At 44.6% G+C, this 18,840-nt stretch overlaps 1 protein-coding gene across 1 annotated transcript; it reads right to left on the minus strand.

Moving 5' to 3' along the window:
* Positions 1–1,263: 1,263 nt before the first annotated feature.
* CGAS (cyclic GMP-AMP synthase) lies at positions 1,264–5,703 on the minus strand (the record flags this gene model as incomplete). Its single annotated transcript, XM_081334377.1, has 6 exons — positions 1,264–1,675; positions 2,644–2,743; positions 3,601–3,846; positions 4,196–4,427; positions 4,815–5,128; positions 5,646–5,703. 6 exons carry the CDS (start codon positions 5,701–5,703, stop codon positions 1,264–1,266), a joined length of 1,362 nt encoding a protein of 453 aa, XP_081190503.1.
* Between the last annotated feature and the right edge of the window lie 13,137 nt (positions 5,704–18,840).

The raw sequence follows: 18,840 nt of genomic DNA on the forward strand, positions 1-18,840 counted from the left end.
AAAAAAAAATCCACCTGCACATTTTTACACAACCTCAGATGGTGCTTCTCAATCCCCCAGAAGCCTGGAAGACCCATTTGATAGGAGGAGAAAAGAAGAAAAAGAAAATGATGAGCAATTTACAACTGTTTGAACATTTTGGTAGAAAGATTGCAATAGACAAAAATGCAACTGCCAGTTCAGGTTTTGGGGAGAAAAAAGTGTATTTTCAGATGGAAAGAAAGAATGGAACAGATTGCTTCAGAACACAAAAATTATTGTAGCAATTCATATCAAAAACCACAACAACAAGAACATGGAAAACAAACTGTGTGCCCCTCGTTAACTTGGCTATTCCACCAAACAAGGAAAACAAACGAACAAAAGAAGCAATGATCTAAGCCAGGGGTCCCCAAACTTGGTAACTTCAACTTCAGAATTTCCCCAACCAGCCATTCACACATTTGCAATCTTGCTGTTGGTATTGGCAGAGGGGGTGGTGGGGTAAAGCCCCTTGAATTTATTGTGCTCCTGCCCTTGTAAAAAGTAGCTCAGCTTAAAATTCAAGATTCAAAAGAAATACAAAGTCCAGACTGGCATTCCCTGATAAGCTGGCAGAGACTTCTGGGAGTGGTAGTCCTGGAACATCAAGAGGGCACCAGAGGGAACAAGATTGGTACATAATGAAACGTACATCAAAAAGATATTGAAGCATCAATCAACATTCCTTGGCAGCAACTTCTAGTTCAAGGGAGAACAAAATTAGTTCCCAGTTGGCTAAGAATAATGAATTGGTACATTATTTTAGAATAGGTTTTCCCCTGAAGCACAAAGTATGCTTTGTCGTCACCTACTTTTATAAATCAAATTGTAATGGGAAGATGTGCTACAGCTCTTCCCACCTTTGAGTTTTAGGATAGCCGCTCTCATCAGCCACTTGCAAAATGAGCAGCCATCATGAATGATAGGAACTGCAGTACAAAATACCCAAAGAGGTTGCCTGCCATCGTCGCTTGAGAGGTAATATTTGGCCTTTTGTGGGATGAGTGTTAGTATTCTCACAGACAATGTGACTGGAAATGGATGGGAAAAGATTTATGGATTTTACAAGAATGCTCAGACTTGCCCTCTAGAAGTCCATAAAGAATCCCTCTTTGGACCTGCTGCAATTGCGAAACCTGTGAATCACCTGGATTGGCTTAAATGACTTGGTTGCTAACAAAGAAGGCGCCCAGCTTTTCTTTTGCCCAGTGGAGCAAAAGAAATGTGGGTTAAACGGCCACATCAAGGAGAACAACTGAGAGCAGCCCAGTGTGGCCGTGTCATGTCAGAACGCACAGCCAGAGCAGGATAACTTTTCTGACGGGAAGTCTTGGCAATGGCTTCTTTCTCTTTCAGATGACAGTACAAGAACTTCAGTTTAGTGGGCGGATAGAGCTTTGCTGCAAACAGATTGCATGTAGGGAGAAAGAAATGGCTCAGGTGAGCAGAGGCCACCTCCTGAATGAAATTGCCCAGGACTCTCTGGAAGCAGTAAGCGACCTCAGAGGGTTTCCAATCCGTGTCAGCCTTCCACGTCCAGAGAGTGTGCAGAAAAGACATCTGAAGGTGATAAGAACTCAGCGGAGCCAACATCAGCGGGTGTTCCATCTTAAGAGAATCCACCAGATCTTGTAGCATCTTCAGGCAATCATTCCTGGAACGTTAACAAAAAAAACCCAAAACATCACAATTCAATTCTAATTCTATTCCAGGTTTTCCTAAACTATCATGGTGATTTGGGAGTGGGGAGGTCATGGATTCATTGTTAGAAGGGCTGCAACGTGGTCTTTTAGCTTCTTATAAGCTAATGCTCCTCTAGAATAATAGAACAACAGAGTTGGAAGGGACCTTGGAGGTCTTCTATCTAGTCCAACCTCCTGCTCAAGCAGGAAACCCTACACCATTTCAGACAAATGGCTGTCCAATCTCTTAAAAACTTCCAGTGATGAAGCACCCACAATTTCTGAAGGTAAGCTGTTCCACTGGTTAATTGTTCTCACTGTTAAGAAGTTTCTCCTTAGTTCTAGGTTGCTTCTCTCCTTGATTAGTTTCCATCCATTGCTTCTTATCCTGCCTTCTGGTGCTTTGGAAAATAATTTGACCCCCCTCTTCTTTGTAGCAACCCCTCAGATATTGGAACACTACTATCATGTCACCCCTAGTCCTTCTTTTCATTAAACTAGACCTACCCAATTCCCGCAACCGTTCTTCCTATGATTTATCCTACAGTCCGCTAATCATCTTTGTTGCTCTTCTCTGTACTCTTTCTAGAATCTAGAGTCTCAACCTCTTTTTTCATATTGTGGTGACTATAACACTAGAGATTCTGAGAAATGACATGACACCCCTGAAAGATGCCAGTTTGGGAAAGAGTGAACTTGATCATCATCCCATCAGGGTGATGCAATCAAAATATTTTTTGGTCTGACTCAAAGGTATCTTCAGCAAATTCAGTCCAACTTAGACCATGTAAGGCAGGGATCTTCAAACTTGGCCCTTCTATGACTTGCCATAAAATAAAATACACGTGCCTCGCTGAGGAATTCTGGGAGTTGAAGTCCACAAGTCATAAAAGGGCCAAGTTTGAAGATCCTTGATGTAAGGTAATCTAGACACACATACCTGCAGCATTTTGACCCATGGTGTCTGTAGCATGCTGGAGGAGTGCTGTGGTGGTACAGAATCTCTTTTTCCACATGAGAGAAGGAAATTTTCCATGTTTCTAAAATATATACATATATTGAATACAACAGGTCAGAGACAGACAGATGCTGAAATCTATACAATCTGCTATTAAGCAAAGCCATTGTTTGCTACGGGGCAGGTTTTGTCAGAAGTAGAAGCTAGTGTCCAGCAAAACTTGTCATAAATTGTGGTTTGGCAAACAGCCAAAATGCAGGTCAGTTGCCAAGTGCCTGAAAAGCACTCATGTGATCAAACGAGGGACAAAATTTGGAACTTAAAAACTGGGTCATAAGTAGCTTTTCAAGGGTCCATCATAACTTTGAAAGGTTGCTAAGCAACAAAAGTGAAGGACTACTTGTATATATAAGAATGAGATTGATATCCCAGATTTGGGATAAAACATGCAATATCCTAAAGCAGGGGTGTCAAACTCGCAACGTCATGTGACGTGTCACGACATAGCGCGACTTTTTTTCCATTGCTGGCAATGGGGTGGGCGCGGTTTCGGCATGACGCATCCGGCACTCAGGCCAGAGGTTTGACACCCCTATCCTAAGGTCTTTTGCGATCTCCTGATGAGCAAAGTCAGCGGGGAAGCCAGATTTTCTTAACAACTGTCTTACTAACAACTGCAGTGATTCACTTAACAGCTGTGGCAAGAAAGGTCATAGAATGGGGCAAAACTCACTGCCTTGCTTAACAGCAGAAATTTTGGGCTCAATTGTGATTGTATGTCGAGGACTCCCTCCGCTTCTCTTTCAATTCTCTCATTCTATTTTTTCTTTTTTTTCTTTTTCTTTTTGGCAAGCTAGCAAAATTTGTCTAGCATTTTTACAAAACTATTTTGTTGGATGAAAAAAAAAAACCTTTGCTGAGGTCCCAGGGATTTGTTACCTTTATTATGTCTCCCCGGACACTGTTCGGCAGTAAAATAAAACCTCTTCATCAGAGATGCCACAAAGTTCTCCTCCGTCAGTTCTCTGGCCTGTTTTGCAAGCGGCCCCTGGCCAGTGAGCTCCAGAAGAGGGACGAGGTTCATGGTCATGAACATGGCACAACAGTCATCCAGCACGACCAGGCTAACCATGGGACTGTTGGCTTTCTTCTTCTCCAGCCTCACCTGCCAACCTGGGAAAGGCACTGAGACAGCAGACGGATAGTTCATCAGGCAAACATGACCGCGTCCCCCAAGAGATGGCAAGCGGAGCAAAATAGAGGAGTCTGCACCCCAAGTAAAGTGTGTGCATGCAATGTAAGATGGAATATGGAAGGAAAGGTATTGCTGCATCTTCCTTCTCTTCTCCTTCTAGGTACCTCCCCCAATACAGGTAGTCCTCAATTTATGACCAGTCACTTAACGACTGTTTGAAATTACAATAGACCTCCGAGGGGGTACTTATGACCTTAGCAATGGAAAATTGGGGCTCAATTGTGGTCGTAACTCAAGGTCTACCTGTATTCCCCTTGCTGTCCCACCTGGAAATCCCACCTGAATAAGCAGTGTTAATGAACGCGTTGACCTGCTTCCAGAATTCCTCCGTCATGTTCCTTGGGGATATGGTTTTTCCATCTTCCAGGAGAAAAGCTGCTGGGAAGCCATGGGACTTCTTCAAGAGGGACAGGGTGTAGAAGAGGCCTCTGTAGCCTTCTACTTCCATGTATTGGGTGCAATCTGGAAGGGGGATGGTCAGGAGGACCTCAAACTCACCTGGACGTAAGAACTAAAGGCAAAACAACAATTAGACTAGGTAGAATTAACATGATTCCTTCTTGGGCATTTAATCATTTTTTATCAAAACGTCAAGTTGGCTACCATGCTTGAGCAATTGAAGCACTACCTCTTTTTTACATGTGTCCATGCATCTAAACAGAGGTAGGGCTTTGGTCCCCTAGGCATGGCCACCATCTTGCTTTTTCCATCTCCTGTGTGGATGGCCCCTGCTCTATTCCAGCGTTTCCCAACACGAGTAACTTCCTGATTGGTGGATTTCAACTTCCAGGGTTCTCCAGCCAGAATGGCCCTTGTGAAGGATTCTGGGAATAGAAGCTCACACATCTGGAAAATGGGAAACACTGCGGTAAATTAGCAGGAGTTTTTATAAGAGTTTATAGATAATTGCTGTCCGTACCTGTTCGTATGCATAATTATCTCCTGGGATCAGTTCTCTGGTATCCCTGAACTCAGGTCTGTCTGGACATTCATGCAGGTGAATGAGGAAGTGGGCTATGAAGTGCTCAACAACACCCAGTGCTTTGACTTTATCTGAATGCCCTGGGTGCAAAGTCTTGGCCTCCTTTTCCTTCACAATGTCTTCAGCCTGTTGCACTTGGTGGCCTCCGCTTCCCACAGCCGCAGCTGCCAAGGCTGCTAGTCTTTCTGATCGTTTTGTGGAGGTGGTGAGAGAAAGCTTCTTTCCTTCACCTGCTGGAATAAAAGTGGTGAGAATTATAGCACAGACAGGTTTCCCATCCCACACTTCCCACGATGACGGAGAGATCCGAGAGCAGCTGCCACTGAATTAGAGTCCTTGCAAAGAGAGCATCCTTGGGGACAAGTAGTGCATTTTAGGTTTGGATGTACCTATTTGGGTGATGGAGAGAGTATGCAGACAGACCCAGCTAGCTTCCCAAATAGAATTAACCCAGCCTTTGACATTTATTTTTTATTTTTATTTATTTTAATTCCATTTATATCCCGCCCTTCTCCGAAGACTCAGGGCGGCTTACAAGCTTAGCAGTAGCCTTCATTCTATGTATATGCCTGCTTATTAGGGCTTTCACACACACCCCAAGCGGCATTATTACAAAGTCAGCTTAATTGCCCCCAACAATCTCTTTTCATGAGCCCGCTACAATCCATTGTTCATCAGGAGGTAAAATTCACCGAAGTCTGAGAGTCTCGCTTCTGGAGAGGCATGCAACTCAGTGTACTGCCTCACTTTTGTGCATTTTCCACACTACATTTGGGGAATGAGGAGGGATGTAGCCATGGACCATTAAGGGTTGACTGTGATGGAATGTAGTCAAATGGATTGCCAAGAAAGGAGGTGCATTCCAGTAGAATAAGAGAGAAGTCAGTCTGCATGTTTTGTGTGAGAGAAAGAGGATGAAGACAGCCCTTCCCTAATCGTTCCCAGAGAATGTTGTAGATGCAGATAGCTTGTTTCAGTTTGGCAAGATTCTGTCTATAGGTGTGGAAACAATAAAGAACTCAGCTTGGAAGAATCACCAGGTGTCTTTCTTGGTTCTTTGGGTCTGACATTGATTGAACTCATTAAGATGGACAAGAAATGAACACGCACAACAAGAAGAAAAAACCCAGAAACATCAAGCTCCAGAAAAAGCTTAAACCTCATCGGTGTTTATCATGGTGGGAGAGTGGGAGGGTGGGAGGAATGAAGAAACCAAAGCAGGAGATACACACCTACAGGCTTGTGACTGAACCTGCTTGGTCTTTGTTTGCACCAAGGAACTGGTGTGCGAGGATGCTCTAAATGGTCTGGCTTTGAGGTTGTAGGCATCTTAGGACTATGCCAATTCCCATCATTAGGCATTTGAGCTGGAAGCAATGGAGCACAGCAGTCATATCCTTCCATCTCTTGGTCCTTGCTGCAGATTCTCCCTTGGTTCTCACTCTGAAGCATCTTCTCCATCTTCTGATCCTTCCTGATCAGGGTAGGGTAGGGAGGAGGACAAAGGGAGGAAAATGAGACCAGAACCTGTATAGTTTGGGAGGAACACAATTGCCAATTACAAAGCCAGTGTGAGAAGAGAGCCAGCATGATGTGGGGCTGAAGGAGTTAGACTTGGAGAATGGAAATCAAGATTCTAGCTCTTCTTGAGCCACAGAAGCTCCTCTGGGGTTTCTGGGGAAGTTGCCCCTCCCTCAGCCCAAGATCCAAAATGGTTTAGTACAGGGGTCTTCTAACTTGGCAACTTTTAAGACTTGTGGACTTCAACTAACAGAAAACCTAGGCTCAAATACCTACTTAGCTCAATAAGTATGCTGGGATACCTGGAGATAAATTACTCCTTGTCTCACAACTGATCACTTAGTGACAGTTCAAAGTTCCAATGACCCACACAAAAGGTACTTAAGACCCATTTCCAAAGTTCCAGCAGTTAGTTTCCCCCCCCCCCCATGCCCATCATTTTGGGTGCTCGGCAACCAGCCCACATTTACAGCTGGTTGCCACACCCATAGTCACGTGACCGTGATTTACGACATTTTTGCTGAAAACCCAAAGTAAAACCTGGTTTTTGGCAAAAATGGCCCACTGCAAACAATGGGGTTGCTTTACGACAAAAAAGCTCATAAAGTCCGACACTGGAAGTTTTAAAGAAGAGAGTGGATAGCCATTTGTATGAAATGATATAGGGTTTCCTGCCTGAGCAGGGGGTTGGACTAGATGACCTACAAGGTCCCTTCCAACTTTATTATTGTTGTTATTGTTGTTGTTATTATTAATTGATGTGTCAACTTTACATTGTTGTGATGTACATTAAAAATGGGGGGGGGGGGTGGTTGTACTTTGAGAATACAAACAGCCACTTTCTTGACTATTTTGACACCCTGTGGGGCTCCTGTCTGCATCTGGGGTAAACAAAACCATAGGTGCCTACTATAAGATCCACAAATGTCTTCCCGTTTGTCCTTCTTTGCAATTCAGAATCATTTTAAATGATTCTCTATTCTAGGACCAACTCTATACAAGTTGAATTTTAATTGTTTTCATGGTCTTAATATTCTTTTTATAAATATTGTTTCTATTGGAGACTAACCTATTGGACTTTGCACATACTGTACTTTCAGCTTCTCTTAGGGAAAAAAGCAGCTACAAGATAAATTAGGATGATAATGATAATAATGACAATTTGCCATATAGCCAGGAGCTTTGCTAAGTCTAATTATATTAAGTGCTTACAAGTTTCAGGGCTTAAAATACTAAATCAGTCCGGTTCTTTAATCTATGTTTTAGTTCCCATCCTGAAGCAAGATAAGGATGTTATCTTGTAAGACAATAATAAAAGAATGAGATGCTATTAACACCCATTAATGTACTTATTCCTAGAGAGGGAGGTTGCTCCAGATCTTGGATTCTTTAACACTGTGGATCAGACTAGATCCTCTTGGACAGGTGATTTGTCTTTCCAAAATCCAATGTGTTTAAGGCACAGGACCACTCCTACACCAACTGCCTCACCAACTGCCTATTTTCAACAGACACGCTCCAACCCCTGAGAATTTTACGGAGTAAACATTCCACTTCAACCATCAGGAAATGGGCAAGGTTGCCTCCATTTTGACTAAGGGACTGACTTCACGTATTGCACTTTAGCATGTGGAGTAAATTGTGTCTTTCATGAGACCCATACATTACATTGTGCTGTTCTGGGACCGACCAGCCTTTCCTGAATGAAGCAGTTAATTAATTCTGCCCCCCTAAGACTATAAACCATGGTTTACAAGTCCATTTCAACTCTGTGTGACAGGGGAACCCCATATATTGATGGCCTCTGCAGCCTCCAAAAATCATGCAAGAATGGGGCATTCTTTTAGAGAATAGTTGTTGGGTGTTGGTGAATGTTGGCATTTTTGACACATGTGCTACAGATTCAGGATATCTGATATACCTGTGTAAATAGTGCAAGGAAATGCTAAAAACCTCTGAAGCCTTCGCTGCCACGTAATGATGATCTGGATTCTGCAGCCCAGACACAGTCTGGTTTCATTCCCCATTCAACAGTCTAAGATTTTTTTTCTGATCTAGACTTCTTTATATATGTAAAAAAGGAGCAAAATTGGCTTTTTACTTTACACCAGTACCAATTTGGAGGATGTTCTCCATCTTAGCATCCAAAAGCTTCTTTATTTCAGGATGCTATAGAGTCTCCCAGAACTGAGATTAGGTGCATGGATGGATTCATACGTCATTCATATTCTCTCTGGCTGTTATTAACTCAGCATGCTAAGCTACAAACAGAGGACCACAAAATACAGTGGCTAAGCCAAAAGCTGCAAACCATATTTTGTCTTGGATATACCGGTATGAATTAGTGTTCAGTATTTGTTTTGCTTTAGCCTGCTGTAGGATAGATACTGTGGTTTATAAGTTATGGATTAGATTTTGGTACATATGCAACTAAAAATATTTCTTTCTGAGTAGATCAACATATTGCATGCCATCATTCAGCAGAAATGGAAGCATTTATCATCTGGATTATAATCATATTCCATTTATAATCTGAAGTTAGATGATGCTGGGGGGGGGTGGAATGTGAATGAGAGTCCAGCTAGACATAACAACACTAAACGTAGCATGAGAATCAAGGTTACTGAGCCCAGAGTTGATAAAGAATTGGCAGGCTGGAGAGTTGGAGAGGAAGCCCATGCTTCAAGCTAATTGGGGAATGTGATTTATGACTGTTAATTGGAGGAGGGAATTGTGCTTTGATACTATGTGCCCAGGGGAGGGGAATTCAGTTTTTGGCTTAGATTATGTAGTGCCGATGTTATGCTACTCGAATAAAAGATCCTTTAAAGTAAACAATGCCTCAAAGTTCTTTTGAAGAGTTTCATCTGTCGGAACCATGACAAGATGACTGCATGACCATGGAACACTGCAGTCGTCATAAATACATGCCAGTTGCCATGGATCTGAATTTTTGATCATGTGACCATGGGGATGCTGCAACGGTCATGTTAAAAATGGTCAAAAGCCACTTTTTCAGTTGCCATTGTAACTTTGAACAGTCACTAAATGAATGGTTGTAAGTCAAGGACTGCTTGCATTTTTTAATTAACTTTCATTATATGATACAATATAGAAGAAATAAAGGAGAAAGAAGAAAAAATGCAATGAGAGGAAAAAGTAATGACTTCTGACTTTCTTTGGTGCACTAAATTACAAAATGAACACAACATCAATCTTTTGCTTTATATTTTACAACATTTCGAGCCATTTCTAAAATTACAAAATCATTCTAAAGTTTCAGGATTTTTTTTCAATTTTGAGTAAACAAATCCAGAAGGGCCTTGTAAGTAGAGACAAAAACTCTTTTGTTTAATTAAAACAGTCAGTTTCGTCATCTCCACCAACTCCATCACATTTATCATCCAAGAATTAGTGTGTCTCTCCACCTTTGTGCATAGAAGATTCTCCCTCTTGTCTGGTCTGTCTTGAAGGGCTGATCCGGAGCCTGAACTTTGGTGAGAAGCCAGGAGAAAATATAAGGATTAAAATCAAATTCAGAAAAGGTGGTTAGGACCACCTAAATGGACTGGAAGGAAAACTGAATTGCATACATGGAAATGAAATAAACGTAATTAAGTTTACATTGCCTGAGGAGGTAGCAGACTTTAGCTGGTGTTGGAAACTAAACAAGATTGAATCTGGGTAATATTTGGATATGAGACCACAGGCAACAGCAGGAGTGTCAGCCAAGAACATAAAAAAGACAATGTAAACAGTTTCTTTCCTTTTGCCAAGAAAAAAAATGGACCCTGGTGGTCAATGCAAATCATCTGATTTGGGAATTTCTGTCTAGGCTGACTGTGCTGTTCTGATTGTGGCTGCAGGTGTGGGTGAATCTGAAGCGGGGCATCTGCAAGAATGGGCAAACGTGAGAACATGCCCTCTTAGCCTACTCTATAGGGGTGAAGCAATTAACCATTGGAGTAAACAAGACGGATTCCACAAAGCCTCTTTACAGCAATGCCTGCTGTAAAGGAAATCATGAAGGAAGTGAGCACCAACATTAAGAAGATTGGCTACAATCTGGCTACTGTTGCCTTGGTGCCCATCTCTGGCAGGCATTGGGACAACCTGTTGGAGCCCAACAGCAATGTGAGTAGTTTATGGACTCCTTGTTCCTCTCACTCCCTGGCTTTAAGTAGTGTTTCTTGTGTTTAAAATATTGTTTCCTTGTGTTAAAGGAGTGTTTTTCAAACTTGTAATCTTTTAAGATGCCTGGACTTTGCACACACACGTGTGTCAGCTTTAAGATGTGAGTTTCCTGTGTTTAAAGCAGTGTTTTTCAAACTTGTCAATTTTAAGATGGGTGGATTTCAACTCCCAGAATTCCCTACCCAGCGTGGCTGGCCTGGGGAATTCTAGGAGTTGAAGTCCACCCATCTCAAAGTTGACAAGTTTGAAAAAAAGTATGTTCTAGTAACATCTGTAACCAAATCAGCTGTTAACTCATGTATTGTAAGAGCAAGCTAGGTACTGTACTTAGCTCACCCTCTGAAATCTTGGAAGCGTCTGGCTTACATTTGGCAGCAAAATTGCGTAACACCGTGGTGTCAGATTTCTCCAGGGTTTTGTGTGGGTATTCACATCTCTGCAGCCAGTTTCCTGTTTCTTTTGCAGATGCCTTGGTCCAAGGACTGGAGCATCACTAGGAAAGAGGGCACTCCTTCTGGGACCACCTTGTTGGAAGCTCTGGATTCTGTCATCCCTCCTTCCCACCCTGTTAGCAAGCCCCTTGCAGGATGTTTATAAGATTGGGGGGCTGTACGCAGCTAGGAAGAAGGAAAGAGTGTTATCTCTTAGGCTAAGCAAGAATGGAAAATGGAAAACAAAAGAGGTTTCTATATGGTTTTATATGCCCAATGCTGTTATTCAATGCATGCAAGTAGTCCCTGACTTATGGCAACGACTGGGACCAGAACTTCCATCGCTAAATGAGTCATCACATGACCATGTCTGGTTTTACAGCCCTTTTTTTGCTGCAGTTGTTAAGCAAATCCAGCTTTGCACATTGAGTTTGCTTGTCGGAGGCCATCCGGGAAGGTCACAAATGGAGATCACGTGACCCTGTGGATACTACAGTCATCCTAAATACATGCTGGTTGCCAAGTGCCCATATTGTGATCACGTGACCGTGGGGGACACTGTGACAGTTGTGAATAAAAAGACTGGTAATTCACTAATTTCAGTAAGTTTGAATGGTTGCTCAACGAATGGTCATAAGCTGACGACTGTACTAATAACATGTTGGGACAGGAAGGACAAGAATTATGCTGCTTTAGTGGAGGGATTATGTCCTGGAAAAGAGGTGCACAGGCTAGATTCCAGTTTATTGCATTGCCCTCAACAATTTGGAGGAATCTGGAATCCAGAGCTGGATCTGTATCAACAAACGGAAAGAAAGTTTACTAGGGATTAAATTAACAGCACTTCCTAACTTCAGCCACTTTAAGATATGTGGATTTCAACTCCCAGCATTCCCCAGCCAAGGCATGCTGACTTGGGAATTCTGGGAGTTGAAGTCCACATAATTAAAGCTGCTGAGGTCGAGAAACACAGGATCAGATGGCCACTAGAGAGCAGCAAAGAGCTGTCTTAAAAATAGATATATATTGCAATAATCTGTATATTCACTATATTTGTAAATATATATTGGGTGCCATTTCATGGTCTACATTTTTGTAGCTGAGATCTGGTAGCCCAATTCAGTAGGAAACGTGTGCAAAAAGCTGCTCTCCATTCAGGGAAGGGATCCAAGTGCACATCTATATAAATGCAAGCACAATTAACATAAAGAGCTGCAATTCTGTGCTTCCAAGGTTGAGAATAGGTTTCCTCTAATGCTTCCATTGGAACATTCGAATAGAATACTTATTTATTTATTTATTTTAATTCCATTTATATCCCGTGTTAGATGATTAGTGCCAGCCATTGGCAGTTCCCCAAAAGGGTCATCAGATGGAGGCAAAGAGGTTTCTTTGCTTCCACTGATGAGCCAAGGGTCCCAGACCCACAGCCCCATTGGCGAGAGAGTTTTTATGGTCAAGGAGGGGCCAAGACCCCCCATAAATACCTCTGCACGAGGGGCTGCTCTTTGTTCTCCATTTTCCAGTCTCCAGTTCTATCTCTACTCCTAACCTCTATTTTAGTCATGTAATCCTAGCTTGTTTTGTTTTATTTTATTTCTCTCTTACATGCAGGCATGAATGCTTTCATGCCAAGTACTTCTTTCTCTTTGATCTATCATGAATAAAGCTAAATATGATTGCATCTCTGCGTGATGCCTTTGCTTGGAAGCTCCTTTAACGATTCATTGTGAGAACACCTCACAAGTTGGTAGCAGAGGATGGTTTAAAGGAAAGCTTCCAAGCCAGCCAGGAACTAACCAATAAGATGTCTGGAGGACCCGGCTCCAATCCATTTATAACAGATGGCAGGACTTCTACTATCGTGACCAGGAGTCATCGATCGAAGACAGCCTCCCTGCCTACATCCAAGACTTCAGTCCCTGAAGCAACCTCAGCTGCAGATGAAAGCACAAATGGCCTTCATCCCGTCAGAGGATCCAGCAGAGCGTCTAGGACCCCTTCACTTGCCTCTCTACAACTGAACGCCACAGAGGAGAGCATAGAAGGATTACAGACTGTCCAAGGCTGCTCAGATGCTGCAGAGACGGACCTGGCTGAGACCAAACGCCGCGTGAGTAAACTGACTGCACAGGAACGTGAAGAGCTGCTTAAAGAAATCCTTGCAATGCAGGAGGAGGGAGGGGCAGCCCAGGGAACAGCTCAGAAAGCCTTAGAACCCCTGGTGAGCCTCTCCCTAGAGACCACGAGGCCCCCAAATATGGCGCCCACCTCCCTTAGTGACCCCGGGACCCCAAGGCTTTTGGCGCGAACCCGCCCCCCCAGCTGTGAGCTACAGCTTCCTGGGGCAAGCGGAAACAAGATGGCTCCGCCCACGTGGTCTGGCACAGGAAACAAGATGGCGGCCCCCACTATATCTAACAAAGACTTGATTTCTTTAAGTCTGGAAAGCCAGCAATCCGTGGCTTCCAACCAGAATAGCCTGCAGTCCCTGGCGTACAGCAGAAATGACATGCAATCCCTGGCTTCCAGCCAAGACAGCATGCATATTCCTGATTTCTCCCCCCCACAAAGCCTAAAATGCTATGATAGCAATGATGTCTGTCCAGCCAAAACTGTTACAACGGCCCTCCAGACAGCCATGCAAGCTCTGGCCACTGCCTTTGAGGCCAGCAAGACAGCGGCCAAACAGACATCGGGGGTGCCCACCCCCCCTCCAAGGCCTCCCATCCTCTCCCCAGAGCCCAACTGCCGGGGGGAATCCAGCCTGCAGCCTCCCAACAATCAACCCCCACGGCCTCCCACCTTCTCTTCAGGTCTTCATGACCAGCGAGGGCAAAGAGAAACAGACAATGATGAAAATCCATGTGCTTGCAGCAACAAGAAAGGGATGCCGGCCGGCAAATCTGGGCTCCGCCCCCCCAATGCCTCATGGGAAGAAGGGAGAAACCCTGAACAACGCCCTCCCCCGGGTCACGTGGTTCCCGGGCACGCCCACCTGGAGTCAATAAGTAATCAAGAAAGGATTCCCTCCTCGACCACTAGAGGGAACCCTTTCACTGAAGGACTCACTTCAGACTTAAGCATTTTTCCGCTTCCTTTTACATCAATGGACATATCAAAAAATTTTGAAAGTGGGTCTGATAAGGACTCTATTCCTGTAACAAATTTGCCAAATGATTTTAAAAAACTACAGCTGGATGGGGAGAATTATAGCAGTTGGAGTAAAGATATACAGCTACATCTCTTAAAGAATGGGATTCTACAAATGGTTCGGAACCCCCCCCCCTCCCCCATGGGGACGTCAAGAAGAGCTGCGACACTTGCAGGCTTATTCTGCTCTACTCAGTTCTCTGGACAATAACTTGTTCCCAAGCATTCCAGCTGGTCTCAGAGCTGCTGAGGTCTGGAAACTGTTATACAATTTATTCAACAGCAATACCATTGGTTCCATCACCAGATATACAACTGAGCTTTATACAACCAAACTGAAGTTTGGTGCCAGCATGCCTGAACATCTTGCAAAATTAAAGGCACTCAGGGCAGAATTGATTTCCAGAGATTTTCCTGTGTCTGATGTGAGCATGCTCTCCATAATTTTTACTTCTCTAGACAGGAGTTGGAGCAATTTCATTGTTTCACTCGAAGCGGTCAAGAGGGAAGACATAAATCTGTCCTACCTCACAGGGAGACTGATCGAAGAAGATCGGAGAAGGAGAAATGCTGGAGAATACGCTAGAGTCACCACTCAGCAAGCCAGAAGGGGGCGCCACAACTCAGAGCAAATTAATGCTCTGCTTAAATGTTTCATCTGTGGCTCTGAGGAGCACCTCAAGAAAGACTGCCCCCATCAACATCAAGCCCCTAAACGTGGTCCCAATCAAGTAAGAAGCAAAGGGGGAGGAAAGGGGCGTGGCAGGGGCAAAGGAAATTCACTGCATACTTGTTCCCTCACCCCCACAACAAGGGCTGATAGCTCCACTGATTTATGGTTACTGGACTCTGGAGCTTCTTCTCACATTACTAATATGAGTCAAGGTTTTAAAAGGTTAAAGAAAATTAACTCATCTGTCAAGGTTGCAAACGGTGACACTGCTCCAATTGTTGGGGAGGGTTTTGTTTCTCTACCTGGGCTTGGAAAAGTAGAGGGTGTCTTGCACGCGCCTTCTATAGCCAACAACCTTTTGAGCATCACCAAATTGTGTGACGATGACAAAGTGGAAGTCCTATTTCGCAAGGGGGGAGGTCATGTCACCCGAGACCAGAAGGTCATTGGAAATATTACAATAATAAATGGCTTGCCATATTTTTCTCCCAAGGCACCACAACCTGCCCCAAGGCTTTCCAAGGGCAGTGTGGGCAAGAAGCCTGAATCTCAGCAGGCACCTGCAGCACCACTCAAAGCAACCAGAGCCAAGAGAGTGTCAATAGGGAAGCCAATTCACGATAAGTGCGCCCACTTATTGCACAGAAGGCTGGGTCATGCAAGCTTCCCTGTAGTTAAAAAGATGGGAGAATTTGCTGAGGGAGTCCAGCTCAAGGACTGTGATGTGTTTCTGGACTGTGCCATTTGCAAGAAAACAAAGAGGAAGGCTGCTCCTATACCAAAGATGTCATCCCGTAAGACTCAACACCCTTACCAACTAGTACATGTTGATTTAGTTGGGCCTTTTACACCTTCCCTAGGAAAGAAAAGGTATTTTCTCACTGCTGTTGATGATTTTTCACGTTACGGTCATGTGTATACTCTCACAGAGAAATCTGAAGCCTTTGACGCCATAAAGTCGCTGTACAACTTCGTAGAGACCCAGTACAAGACCAAGATCGCACAATTGCAGAGCGATCGTGGGGCTGAGTTCATGTCTCAGAAGTTCCAGGACTGGGTAAGGCGTAAGGGCATCCGCCATTTTCTAACTGCACCATTCACGCCTTCGCAAAATGGTGTAGCTGAGAAAAGGAATGGAATCCTGCAAACCATGATGCGTAGTCTGATTGCAGACGCGGGTGTCGCAGAATCATACTGGGGGGAGGCAATTCATTATGCCAATTACACTTTAAACCGCACCTGGAGCAGTGTTGTGAACCAGACCCCATATTTCCTGGTTCACGGTAGGAAACCAAATCTGGCACATTTGCGCGTGTTTGGTTCCTATGCATGGGTACACATTCCCAAGCAGCTGCGGAAGAAGGGGAGATCTGTTTCTCAGAGACTAAGGTTCTTGGGCTATGCTCCTGGCTCCAAGGCCTATCGTTTCCTGGGAGAAGGGGGCAGGCCTGTGACTTCCCAATCTGCCTCTTTCGAAGAGGACTCCAATTGGACTCAGATCCACTCAAATGATCTGAGCCCATATGCCAACCGACCCAGCAAGGACACCCCGACCGCGACATCACCAGAGGCGACCTCGTACCCTGCCACCGACGAAAGTGAGGAACAAGACGAAGATGCGTCCAGTCCCATGGAGGAAGACACACCGTCTCCACCCCCAGCGACACCTCAGAGACCCGCGGAAGAAAAGAGCGGTGAGTGGCAGAAGGTAAGGAGGTCAAAGCGGTCCAACAAGGGGGTCCCGCCAAAGAGAATTGACATTGGCCACATCGCGTCTGTCAACAGCGTTGTGGTCACCCCAAAATCCTTCTCTGACATCCAGGAGCTGCCCATCGAGGAGCAGGAGAGATGGCAGCTCGCGATGGAGAAGGAAATGCAGAGCTTAAAACAACTCAAGGTCTTCACCCCCCAGCAACCCCCAAAGGAGAGGAAAGTCATTGGCACAAGGTGGGTTTACAAGGCCAAACCACTTGCCAATGGCCTCTACCTATACAAGGCCCGTTTGGTAGCCCAGGGCTTCGCTCAACGTTATATGGAGGACTACTCGGAGACTTACTCTCCAACCGTCCGGGCAGAGAGCGTCAAGGCCGCCCTCGTGACTGCAGCCGCTCTGGGAGAAGAAGTCTTCCAATTTGACATCCAGACGGCTTACCTCCACGCCAACTTGGACCGGCAGATCTACGTGAAGGCTCCTCCTGGCTACCAGCAAGAAGGGGGAAATACATGGTTGCTTCACAAAGGGTTATATGGTCTTAAGCAGTCAGGGAAATTATGGTATGACTGTCTTAGAAAGAGTTTAGAACGAGTTGGTTTCTCAGAATCTCATGCAGATCAATGTGTTTTCACACGCAATTCCAAGGGAACCACAGAACGGGTGTTAGTTTATGTGGACGACCTATTATATGTAGGGCCTAACAAGGAAAGGTGTGATGAATTTGCCAAGGCCCTGGAAGAAAAGTTTACTCTGAAGTCTTTGGGGCGGGTTGACAAGTACTTGGGTGTGCATATTTTGGCCACTAAAGGGGGGTTCGCTCTATCACAAAAAGAAAAGATAGAGGAATTACTGGCCAAATGCAAAATGACAGAATCCAATCCTACGCATAGCCCAATGCAAAGCGACTTTTACAACCACACCCATAAGGACGGTCCTGAGTTCACAGATAACACGCTCTACAGATCTGTGATTGGCTCCTTGCTATACATCAGCAATTGGAGCAGACCTGACATAGCTTTAGCTGTGAATCTATTGTCCAGGCACGTGGAACACCCAAAGGAATTCCACTGGACTGCTGTCAAAAGGGTGCTCAGATACCTAAAGGGCACAGCTGATGCTCTTCTCATGCTAGAACCAGAGAAGGGGAAGACGGCCCAGCTCTCCGCTTACTCAGACGCAGACTGGGCTGGCGACTCCAAAAGTAGACGGAGCACTTCTGGTTTCCTCATATTGCTAAATGGCTGCCCAATACATTGGCATGTTAGGCAGCAAAAATTTATTTCTTGCTCCACGGCCGAGGCTGAATTTGCTAGTCTGTCAGACACGGCCAATGATTTGACTTGGTTCAATGAGCTGATAACAAACATCTGGGCATCTCCCCCTCTGCCCATCCAAATTCTAGAGGACAACACTGCCGCAATTGCAATCTCGGAGGCTTATGCAGTAGGCTCCAGATCTCGCCATATAGACATACGCTATAAAAATGTCAGGCACCTTGCGAAAGAGGGTTTTATACATGTTGAGCACTGTAATACAGCTGACCAGATAGCTGATCTGTTTACCAAGCCTGTTCCCGTTGACCGGCACAACCTTCTGTGTAAGCGTTTGTGTTTGGCCTTCTGAATGTTTTCATACATGTCTATGACACCTGCTCGCCCCTTACATACATTCACTGGTCCCTGTCATTGGCTGGCAAGAAGGGGAATTGTTAGATGATTAGTGCCAGCCATTGGCAGTTCCCCAAAAGGGTCATCAGATGGAGGCAAAGAGGTTTCTTTGCTTCCACTGATGAGCCAAGGGTCCCAGACCCACAGCCCCATTGGCGAGAGAGTTTTTATGGTCAAGGAGGGGCCAAGACCCCCCATAAATACCTCTGCACGAGGGGCTGCTCTTTGTTCTCCATTTTCCAGTCTCCAGTTCTATCTCTACTCCTAACCTCTATTTTAGTCATGTAATCCTAGCTTGTTTTGTTTTATTTTATTTCTCTCTTACATGCAGGCATGAATGCTTTCATGCCAAGTACTTCTTTCTCTTTGATCTATCATGAATAAAGCTAAATATGATTGCATCTCTGCGTGATGCCTTTGCTTGGAAGCTCCTTTAACGATTCATTGTGAGAACACCTCACATCCCGCCCTTCTCCGAAGACTCAGGGCGGCTTACAAGCTTAGCAGTAGCCTTCGTTCTATGTATATGCCTGCTTGTGAGGGCTTTCACACACACCCCAAGCGGCATTATTACAAAGTCAGCTTAATT

This window comes from Vipera berus, assembly GCF_964194415.1.
Source record: "Vipera berus genome assembly, chromosome: 9".
NCBI classification, from domain to species: domain Eukaryota; kingdom Metazoa; phylum Chordata; class Lepidosauria; order Squamata; family Viperidae; genus Vipera; species Vipera berus.